The sequence below is a fragment of the Puma concolor genome, chromosome C1 (assembly GCF_028749965.1).
Source record: "Puma concolor isolate L17-30 chromosome C1, mPumCon1.1.hap2, whole genome shotgun sequence".
Taxonomy (NCBI): domain Eukaryota; kingdom Metazoa; phylum Chordata; class Mammalia; order Carnivora; family Felidae; genus Puma; species Puma concolor.
Window position 1 is genome coordinate 62301289 of NC_141674.1, and position 12261 is coordinate 62313549.

A 12261-nucleotide genomic window follows, 5' to 3' on the forward strand; every position below is an offset into this window, starting at 1 on the left:
CCTCCCCAACTCACACTGTCTCTCTCTCTCTCTCAAAAATAAATAAAGATTAAAAAAAAAAGAAAAGAAAAGAAAAGACAATTGAACTCTGGAAAGTTCCCTTGTGCTCTCTTCTTAGTAAATAGCTTTAACAACAAAAGGTAATCAATATTGTGGCTTCTATTGCCATAGGTTAGTTTTTTCTGTTCTTGAAGTTCATATGATTTGGGACTGCCTTCTTTTTTTTTTAAATTTTTTTTTTCAACGTTTATTTATTTTTTGGGACAGAGAGAGACAGAGCATGAACGGGGGAGGGGCAGAGAGAGAGGGAGACACAGAATCGGAAACAGGCTCCAGGCTCTGAGCCATCAGCCCAGAGCCCGACGCGGGGCTCGAACTCACGGACCGCGAGATCGTGACCTGGCTGAAGTCGGACGCTTAACCGACTGCGCCACCCAGGCACCCCATGGACTGCCTTCTTTTGACTGACAACATGATTTTAATTTTTATCCATGTTGTTGCATGAATCATAGTTTGTTCTTTTCTATTGCTAAAGATTATATGAATATTCTACAATTTGTTTATCCATCATCCTTCTAATGGATGTTTGAATGTTTCTAGTGTTTGGCTTTTATGAATGTAGATGCCAGAAACATTCTCATTCAATTTTGTGTGTATGTGTGTGAATATATATATTTATGTCTTTTGGGTATGTATATGGGAGTGTGTGTGCAGGTATGTAGCATTTCTGTATGCACATGTTTAACTTTTTAGGAAATTTCAAAGAGTTTTCCAAAGTGTTGGTACTATTTTTTACTCCTACAGCAATATATGAGAGTTCCAGTTGCTCCCCATTTATCCCCAATATTTGATATTACTATTATTTATGGTGGAAACAACATTACAGCATGATCAGGATGGGAGGAAAAAAAGCTTTAGCATACACAGAAAGATTTTAGGATGTGGTTAACAGAATAGAATTTCCCACAACTTTTAATTTTCTTAATAATAAAATGAATTTTAGAAAATTGATTAAAAGTAGAGTGTTAAAGAAAGTTATCCCTTTCTCTTACTTTTTCTCTTCCTTACAAACTTTATTTTTTGACACAAATTCACTTAGAGTTACATCTTGTCATTAAATTCTCTCAGGCACATCCAACATTCTTCCATTGACCCCCAAGAGACCTAATTAAAAGCCCAGCTGTAAGAGCTGCTGGCCTTTGCAGCAGAAACGATGCACATTTACAAAAGGACGAGGTTGTCAGAGCTCTAGAACTGCCAGTTCCTTGGTCCAAAATTGAGATCAATATTCAGTTCATAAAGCTAATCAATGTTTTCACCTACATGTAAGGAAAACACAAAGGCTTCCAGAGACAAGTGTAGCAAGAGGCAAGGGTAGTTTCCAGTTTCCATGTTGGAAAGAGGGCTATTTTATTTTATAAAGTTTGAGAAACATAGTTGGTGTCATTTTCTATGAGCCCGTATGTAATAACGGAGGTATTTCTTCTATAGCATTATCATAAATAACCTGTGTTGTCAGGATACAAGGAATGCCATTCCTTAGACCTTGTTTAAGCAGTCTCTTTGATTCTGTTGGTTTAGAATAGGCAGAGGTACACCTGTATGAACCACTGAACACATAATTGTGTTTTTGAAACTGCCTCGCTCTTCCAAAGGGTCAGGAACAGCTCACTTTTTTCCTTTTATTATCAATGCCAACCTCAGCTTTTTATTCCTCTGTGCAACTCCAAAGCTCGGTGGTGTCAAAATGAGTATCATTGATCAGCATGTCTCCAGGATCAAAGTTCCTTTCTTACAAAAGACATTGAAATGAATATTGCACCCGTATTCCCCCTACATACCAGCATCATATGATAGAATTTTCAACACTTTCTTTCTGATTCACACAAGCACTACATGCTTTCTACTCAATCATTTAAAATATCAAGAGACAGCATGACTCAGATTTTTATGTATTTTTATTTCCTTCTAATACACACTTGATATTTAAGTCCCTTTTGTACTTCAACCAATTGCAAAGAATAAGCCGGAAGATCTGTTGTGCTACTGCACACTGCACAGGATTTATTATCAGCTAGTTCATTTATTCCAAAGTGTAGCTAAGCCTCCAGATGATTTATTTTAAATCTGGCCCTTGCCTGTGGTAAATGGACATAAGAGGAAGAGTAAATTAATGACCCCAGTAGGGGCACAATTTGAAATCTGGTATGTACAGTATGTTTCCATGGTAACAGAATGTCACAAATGAAAATAAATTCAGATTACAAAATTAGCCAACATGTAATTCTGAAAGCAACCTCTTCAGTTTAGCATGTTTGGAGGCTGACCTATTCAGTCATATATATGTTTCAAGTCTCTAGTTTTCTTTGTACCCCTTAGGAAAATGAAAAATAAAAAGGAGAAATGTAATGCTTATTGAATGAGATTGAAAAGGTCAAAATGTTTCTGGACTCCATAAGAAGAAAGTAGTGATCGAGTCCTCACAACTTATCATTTGAATAAAGTTAAATATGGGGGGTGCCTGGGTGGCTCAGTCAGTTAAGCCTCTGACTTCTGCTCAGGTCATGAGCTCGCTGTTCGTGAGTTAGAGCCCCGTGTCAGGCTATGTGCTGACAGCTCAGAGCCTGGAGCCTGCTGCAGATTCTGTGTCTCCCTCTCTCTCTGCCCATCCCCTGCTTGCTCTCTCTCTCTCTCTCTCTCTCTCTCAAAAATAAATAAACATTAAAAAAAATTTTAATGATGGGCGCCTGGGTGGCTCAGTCAGTTTAGCCTCCAACTTCGGCTCAGGTCATGATCTCCCGGTTTGTGAGTTCAAGCCCCGCTTCGGGCTCTGTGCTGACAGCTCAGAGCCTGGAGCCTGCTTCGGATTCTGTGTCTCCCTCTCTCTCTGCCCCTCCCCTGGTCATGCTCTGTCACTTTCTGTCTCAACAATAAATAAAACATTAAAAATTTTTTTTTAATTTAATGAAAATTTTAAATTCAGTTTATTAATTTTTTGTCATCTGACTATTAAATGCTACAGTTCCTTTCACATGGAACTGGATATTATATAAAATCACAAAAATTTCTAGGGCATGGCCGGTAAGAGGAAGTATTTTATTTCTAAAAGTATATCTTGTCAGAGCTATTACACAGATTTGTTATTTAAAATGTGTTTAAGATACATTAGGGAGTTGTTTTACAGAGCTAATGGGAAGTACTTACATTGCTGGGTTACTATGGAAATTTTTATTTTATCTTTAAGATCAATAAGGAGAGAGAAGCAAGAAGTAGCACCCATCCACCCACCCATTTACCTAATCTTTCTTTCAAAAGACTTTACTGAACACATGCTCTCTTCAGAAGTAGAGCACTAGGCGATAAATATTTTCCTAATAATTATTTACATCTACTTCTTTGGTTGAAATTCTTCTTTATTTAAATCTCCCAATAAAATGCTAAATTAGAGCAAATAGAATATCATTCATACATTCACTTACCCTTGGACAAGATATAATGATATATAGGGTTTTTTTGGTCACTGAAAATTGGCTCAAGACAAAACTAAGTAGATCACAATGACTGACACAGAAATATAGATGTGTATATATAAACTCTGTGTCTGATCTGGATATCTCCTGACTTGTTCCTTCCTTTGGTTGGTATTTATCTCTTCTTTGATGAGAAGACCATCTAGGCCACTGCTGGTAATTCACCAAGTAGATAATCTACTTTGAAGTTTATTGATTCAACTAGAGAAGAATAATGTTGGGTGGGGCTAGGGATGGCCACAGGCAAACTATGAATTAATGGAAAATTGTGCTGCACTCTGCTTTACAATGTCCCCTCTGGACCTCAGGAACTCTTATGTGACCTCCACTTGCCCTGGACTCCCTACTGTTGTAAAGCATTGACTCATGGTATTGACTTTTCCTGGCTTCCAACAGAATGTGAACAAAGGAGAAGTAGCATAAAAAGAAAGATAATCAAAATAACCGGGAACATTCTTCTGAAGCAAGGGTGTCCTTCTGAGCCACTCATTAATAAAAAAGATTCAAAGATTTATTTTTCAATAACGGCCATGGGAGGAGAAGTTCAGCGACTTTGTTAAAGATTTCCCTTTGGCTTAAGATCCTGCAGGACAATAAAATAAGAATCATTGTTTACAAATAAAGCAGCTACAAGGACTGTGTTCATTAAATGTTAAATGTTAGTTATAACAACAAGTAGTAATAAACTATTTGCACATTTTTTAAATTAACCATTACCTTCCCTTTCTTTTCTTTCCTATCCTTTCATTTTTTTCTTTAATTCTTTTGATTCTACGGATACTTTTTATTATAGATACATAAGAATGATAACATATGGGTTTTTTAAGGATTGTTATTTTGTATTTTGAATAAAATACCTTCTACAGATGAACAAAGTAATCAAATTCAATAAATGGCTATAAAGCAGATGATTCAGTTATTTTAGTTTTAAAAATTGTGCTACAGCAGATCCAGAATTTAGCAGCTTGGGTCAGTTGTTATTACTTCAGGCCTGTAATTATTGAATGTTCAACTAGATTGCAGGTTATTTGAGGGTATAGATGCTATACATTTATAGCATATTGACCTTAACACTTAGCAAACATCTAGGAGGCAAATTAGTGAAAAATAAGAATACACATTTTTATTAAGTGACTAATATGTTACAGGAATCATGTTAGACATTTTCTCATCATGATCTCTTTTAATCTTTTTCGCATCCCTGCAACAATAGTGTTATCATATCCATTGTTTTTGATAATAAAAAATCAGTGTCTTCAACACTTAGCACCCTGCTTGGCACACAGTGATCATTTTATACTTGTTGAGGAATGAGTATGTATCAATCAGGTGTTCTTATTTGCAAGCATTGGAAACTAACTCTTGCTAATTTAGGCGTAAAATGAATATATTAAAGGATACAAATTAGTGCAAAGTGTCTCCCCTGCACAGGATGGAAACCCAGGTTTGGAATTCTTACAGTGAGGAACAATATCCAAAATCACACCCCAAAAGTAGTCATTTAAAGACACATTGCCACCCCTGCTAGGCACACATGCCAACACTCTGTGCTCCTGGCACCAACCTTGCAAGGCACCGAATCTGTGACTGGAATCATTGCCTCTGGAAATCGGATGGAGCTACTCTACCATTACTACATTGCCAAGATAGGTTAGGTCTGCTTTTCTGTGTGGTCAGCTGTGATGTCAGTCTTATATAATGTGTCAACTGGAGGAGCCTATGGAAAGTGTCGAAAGCAGGACACTGTTGAAAGTAAAGGATCACCATTAAAAATAATGCCAGGATAAGAAGTCTAATCCAGGACATACGGTCACTATCTGCTGATCCTGTGCCCTAGCTGCAAAGGAGGCTTGGAAAGCATATGCTAGAACATGGGCTTGGCTTCTAGTCAGTTCTCTCAGTGTAGAAAATTCCCTAAATATCCAAAGTGGTTATGAGGCTGGCTGGGCCAAAGAGAAGGACAGATGCCCATTACTGAGTGAACACCTAAATATCAAAAAACTGTGGTAATATAATTAACACGGGCTGCCTCACTCTAAAGCTTATTGTCTTTTCTTTATGCCAGGCTTTGTATTCTGTCATATGATAATTCTCAGTTACTGGCACAACAGCATTTCCTAAACAGCGTTGTAAACATACACAGTGCTAGACCCCAACCTAACCTACTGACCCAAAATCTCTGGGAATGGTGCTTTAGCCAGGACCTGTAAGTTTTAACATCTTACAGAGGAGAAAAAAATCACTTTGGAAGGAGATACTTGTGGAAATAAGACCACAAAGATCTTTTGGATACTTATTAGTTTCCTGAACTATTCCATTTGTGCAAGGTAGATTTGATTAGATGCATTCCATAGAATTTATGGAAGCTAGAAGAAAGCCTGTTTAATGTGGCAGTGGGCAATGGAATAGAATTATAACTTTTTAAATTGGCTGCACTTAATTTCCTTTATTATTATCATTAATTGGTAATTTCCAGGAGTCTCTCGGGCACTTAGAAAAGTCCCTGACACTACACCTAAGAAGGCTGAGAAACAGAGGATTCCAGATAACATACTTTTCCTTTCTTGTTGATGACAGTGAATGCTCAGGACAATGAAGACCATGTCCCACTGCACTTCTGTTCTCGTTTTGGACACCATGACATAGTGAAGTACCTGCTCCAGAGCGATATCGAGGTTCAGCCGCACGTTGTTAATATCTATGGCGATACCCCTTTGCACCTGTGAGTAATATGTATAGTTCCATACACCCTCCAGCTCTACTACCTGTACTTTCTTACTACTATAAAAACATTTTCTTTAATTTTAGGGCATGCTACAATGGCAAATTTGAAGTCGCCAAGGAAATCATCCAAATATCGGGGATAGAAAGTCTGACTAAAGAAAACATCTTCAGTGAAACACCTTTTCACAGGTAAAATAATGTTTAAGTGCAATAGCCACTAAGGGTGGCTGATACACTTTGGCACCTGAAGTTGTGCACATAAAGCAAGAATGGAGAGTGGCAGATGTTGCAATCAGAGAGCAAGAGCAGAGGGTGGGCAGAGGACAAGGAGCCCAAGCTAGATGCACAGAAGAAAAGGTAGAGGCAGATGCTGCAGTCAGTACAACAGATGGGGCCAGAGCCAGATGCTGCATTCCTGGCAGCAGCCACAAAGACAGGGACTGATGTTGCCAAGGCAACAGGCATATCAACATCTGTAAGCATATTGCTTCTATTCCACTTCACTCAGCGGAAAGCTGCCAAAAGGGGCAATGCCCATAATCCTCCTCCGACAAGAATCTCATTACCAGAATTCATCAGCATCAAATGTGACACTTTTTTCCTTACCACTTAAACCTTATGTGCAAATGTATCTACCTATCTAAGACATCCATCTGTCAGCCTGTAAAAGCCTAGTCGCGGTGGCCACTGAGATACCTAAGAAGGCATTAACTCCTTTCTAGGAATGCATGAGAGTCCTCTACAATGTGCTCTAGAAAAGGAGGGAAAAGATTGCTAAAAATAAGATCCATAGCTCCCTAAAATATCCAAAAGTGAGGCAGATGTTTTATAAAAATTGATATGCTCGTTTTTAACAATGCGCTACTTTTGTTATAAAAATAACACAATACTTTGAATTTAATACACCTTGAATATAAAATCATTTACATACACATTACAGATTTCTTGGCTAGTTTGCAACCTCTAAAAAATATATTTAAGACTACTATGTTATTTACATAGTGTTTGTATTGCACTGGTGACTAATAGAAATGAGGAGACTTTTTTTTCATATGGAATTAATATTAAGCTTGTGCTTCCTGATAAGGCATCACCCTATCCAATATTGCTTGGATATTCAGATTTATCTTATCATACAAAAAGTCCAGCCAAAAGGGAGGTGAGAAAAACTATTTATGGAGTGCTGAGTATATGTCAGATGATTTGCACCCATTATTCTCATTTAATCCTCATAACCTTTTATGAAGTAGGTTTTATTATCCCTTTTTGACAGACAAGAAAGTTGAGGCTCAGAGAGGGTAAGTATCTGCCAGAGAATATTATGACTAGAAAATCATGTATTAAATACCTACCCGATTCCAAATTCTGTGCTTTTTATATGTCTTCATGTTCTAATACCAAAATATTATGTCTGTGTTCTGCATGTTCTGTAACAGAACAGATGCAAGAACTCTTTGGACCATGCTTTCAGTCAAAATTGGTCAAAGGGATAATTGGCAGAACTGATATGTACAGTTACTGGTGTCCTCTTTCCCCATTAGGTCATGCTTGTTAAGGCTGACACCTTAGGCTAGTTTTCAAATCATTTTGCTACTCTGTGCACATAAATTGGAACCGACTATAATCAAAGGATGATTGCCACCTCTAGAGTCTCTATGACAAGTTCAGTGAAGTGAGTTAAAAGTATGTATCGAATCGTTTTATTTTGTATAACCCTGTGGCTACTACGAATAACATATTAATATTTTTATTCTATTCACTTTAAGCACATATTTATAAAAGAAACTTTCCCTTTACATGAGGAGTTCACTCTGGTTCTGAAGTTTTTCTATGTAAAAATCACAGTGCTTTGCACTCAGTAGAAAGCATTCAATACATTTTGTTATTGTTTTCATATGTGTGTGTGTATATATATATATATATATATATATACACACACACACATACACATGTAATACATATGTATACACATGTATGTATATATTCGGAACTCATCAATTCCTGTAAATGGTCGCTTTGAAAAGAAACAATGAGACAGTTCAGACAATGGAACATTAAAAGTGTAGTGTTATGGATCCTACTTATAATGTGAATAATTAATGGTGCTTAGATCTTTTGCACTGAGTGGCAGCTTTTTATCCATTCAATTATTCGAGAAAGACTTATTAAGGACCTGCCTTGTATTGGCACTGGTAAAAACTTAAAGATGACACCGACCCTTCCCTCCTTAAAGGAACTCTTTTGTAAGATATCAAGGTAATCAGAGGTGTGTCCATTACCATAATGCAATGTGATAAGTGCCATAAGACTGAAATGACAAGGACACAGTGGAGATAGCAATGAACTTGGCCTTTGGTTCATAAGAAGTCTTCATAGATGGACTAACAGTTCGGCTAGATGAATAATGTATTTCTTTGAAGAAAATAATGATATTTAATTAAAGAATAGGGATTTGGGCAAGGTCATCTCAGAAAGAGGAAATAGTAAGATCCAGAGAACTACCTCTTCTAGAACTGAGTCTGGAAGGAAAAAACACTCAATACTTCACTTCAAAATACAGGATCCTAGCCATGTGTGAGTTGTTCCCACACCAAGCAGTTCTCCAAATCTTCTGCCAACACCAAGTGTGCGTCCTATAATTCAATTTAATTCTGATACTATCTACCTGGAATTAGTGTCAGATCCCACAGGTTAAGGGCTCAGGCCCACAAAACTGCCCACCCCCCACTTCAGATGCCAATCACAAGTCCAAGTTGTCACCTAAATCTCTCTGGACCCTTCTAAGTGCCCCCATTCAGTTGTCCTGCAGAATGCCTAGGACCTATAGGTAAAACTGAAAGAAACTTGCAATATTTTTCCTCCTTTTATGAAAAAGAGTATCATAGGAAATATTTAATAATAGTACACTAGAAGTTTTATTCAACTTCTTATCTCGAAGGCCCAGATTTGGGAATCTCAGGATTTTATTGCCATATGTGCTTGTTTTTTATCACTTCCTTCTCTCTCCTTTCCTTGTTCTCCCTTCTTTGTCTCTTTAACACTCTTGTATACACACTAGCATCTGGAATAGCCTGGTGAATCAGGACTGTATTCATGTTCTAGGGTTGCCATAATAAAATACAACACACTGGGTGGCTTGAACACCAGAAATTTATTTTCTCACAATTCTTGAGGTTGGAGGTACAAGATCAAGATGTCAGTGGATTTGGTTTCTTCTCAGACACCTCTCCTTGGCTTGTAGATGGTCATATTCTTCTTATGCCTTTTCATGATTGTCCCTCGGTCTGTGTCATCTGTGTCCTATTCTTCCTTTCTTATCAGAACAGCAGTAATATTGGATTAGGGCCCACCCTAATGATTCCATTTTAACTTAAATACCTCTTTAAATTGTACCCCTTTAAATACAGTTACACTGTGAAGATATAATGGTTGTAAGTTATAACATACTAATTTGTGGGGCACACAATTCAACCCATAACAGAAGTCTTTTGTTTTCTTTATGTTGTATTTTTGCAGTGCTTGTACCTATGGTAAGAGCATTGACCTGGTTAAATTTCTTCTTGACCAGAATGTTATAAGCATCAACCACCAAGGAAGAGATGGGCACACAGGTAAGGCATTAGTGAAACATAACCAGTTTTTGATGTATATCAATACTTAAGAATAGTGGGATGCTCAAGAGGGAAGGGAAAAGAGGGAGTGGTCAACCCTAATGAGGAGGGATATTTTATCAATGACATCATTTGGAATTGATGGTGCATGGTGATAATAAAAAGCAGACTGACTTTTGGTCAGTTTCATTATTGTGCTAAATTATCTACAGTTGATGTATCTATTATGATCTGTACCAGGAGAGACTGACCCCACTGCCTTAGCCTGGCTTGCTGCTCAAGAAAAACACTTGTTTGGGGTCTTTGTTCTTGTAAAAGGATTCTAACACTTGTTCTTGGTAATTTCAGTGGATGTAGAAATACTAGAAATTGTGCTAAACATAAGGAAATCTGTCCAGAAGATCAACTAGAATAGGATACTTCTTTTGCTTGAAGTATGTCATGTTTGTTCAATAAGTAGAATTAATTTTTCATCAAAGAAATCTATCTTTGATTTATATCTCTGGCAAAAATGCTATGATGTGGTAATAACTATCTTTTGAAAATTGGGGTTCGGTTTGCCTCTTTTCTCCTTTCATACTTTCATTCTATTATAGGATTGCACTCTGCTTGCTACCATGGTCACATTCGCCTGGTTCAGTTCTTACTGGATAATGGAGCTGATATGAATCTGGTAGCTTGTGATCCCAGCAGGTCTAGTGGTGAAAAAGATGAGCAGACCTGTTTGATGTGGGCTTATGAAAAAGGTATATTTTTTCATCATTGCATCTCTGTAGTGATACATTGAACTGTGTGCATAGATTATGTCAATATCAACAAGTCTTTTGCTTGTATGACTTGTGCACTCTGATTTCCTCTGTAGATTATATTTGACTTTGGGAACTTGATCAAAGAGTCCAATAGACCATCAGTAAGGCAGCCAACTCCTGGGCTGCAGGTGAGCTGAAGGGACTCTTGGTACTGGCACTTTAAAAAGAGAATGAGCTATAAAATTCTTAGGTATTGTAGAAATAAAATTGTGATATGTAACAATAGTTACTTTCTTAGAGTAGACCTAGAACTACACTGTATCTTTTATATATGGGAATTTTTATGTGAATTCAAATTTCTTTTGATGAAATAAATACAAAGGAAAGGAATATTTATTACATCTAACCTTGCTGACAATGACTGATCTAGAAAAAGTAAGGGAGCCAACGATTAGTGAATACATATAAACTTACTTCAGCTCAAAATGATGAAACTTTGGGCTCTGATGTGAGAACACCTGGGTTTACATCAAACCATGTTCTTTGATCTTGGACAAGTCACCTATTCTTGCTGACATTCACTTTCTTCATCTGAAACAAAAAGGGGAATTATCACAACTTCTCCTTCACAAGACTGTACAGATTAAATGAGAGGATGTAGGCAAATTGATTACAACACTGGCTAGCACATAGTAAGTACTAAGAATTGGTATTTCAGTAATTGTAACAGTAGTAATAGCAGTAGTTCATAAATAAAGATGACAAAAATTAATTCTTCATTTAAAGGGAGAGGAAACTAGAAATAATCAACAATGGAGCAACCTCTTTGTCATTGCTTAATGATGTATATGTACCTCATAAGCAAGGTTTGCTTATATACATACTCTCCTATGGAGTTTAAATTTCCAGGTGAATGAATGAATGAATGAATAAATAAATAAATATTCAGGTGAAATGGAATGATATACATCATCATTGAACTCAGAGGGTTACAACTAAATACCTAAAATATATCAAACTTTGGTGCCCACCTTTGCTGTCTTATTAGGATGTTTAAAGCACATAAAGAAGTGTTCTTATCTTTTTAAATGCTAGTAGAAGTCCATACTAAAAATGAGAAATTGCTAAACTTGAAGATTTCTCAGGCTACCAATTTGACCTAAAAGGTTTTCTGCCTGAAATAGGACATTAGATTCTATTAATTAAAAGAGAGATGGGGTTTCATTGATAGAAATGGGGAGTTGTTGTAAGCACATAGAAAGAAAAGTATGAATCTGAAGACTGCTAGTGAAAAAATGATTATCGGAGTTACTTTAATAGAGAAAAGTGAACAGACATGGTATAGTAAGAAATGAGTTAGATGTAGGCCTGTTATGTTTTATACTTTTTATTTGGGTATAGTGCAAATATACATGTGTGTTTGCGTGCACACGCACAAATTTTCACATTATAGCTCGATGAATTTTCACAAACTGAACTCACATCCAGTACCCGGTATCCAGATGAAGAAACTGTACATAGCCAGCACTTGAAATATCCACTTACATTCTTTTCCAGTCGTTCCCCAGAGAGGGTACCACTGCCTTCTTGGGGCATAAATTAGCTTTGCCTTTTTCTGTACTTTATAAATGGAACATTATGGTATGT

General features: G+C 36.9%; 1 protein-coding gene across 4 annotated transcripts in view; it reads left to right on the forward strand.

Annotated features, from left to right (window-relative positions):
• TNNI3K (TNNI3 interacting kinase) overlaps window positions 1-12261 on the forward strand; it is a 293732-nt gene that overhangs the window by 98366 nt on the left and 183105 nt on the right. For all 4 annotated transcript variants that reach the window (XM_025912718.2, XM_086717284.1, XM_086717283.1 and 1 more), the window contains exons 8-11: window positions 6108-6252; window positions 6339-6443; window positions 9771-9865; window positions 10462-10611. In XM_025912718.2, the coding sequence (XP_025768503.1) occupies window positions 6108-6252; window positions 6339-6443; window positions 9771-9865; window positions 10462-10611 (495 nt within the window). The remainder of the gene's footprint in view (window positions 1-6107; window positions 6253-6338; window positions 6444-9770; window positions 9866-10461; window positions 10612-12261) is intronic.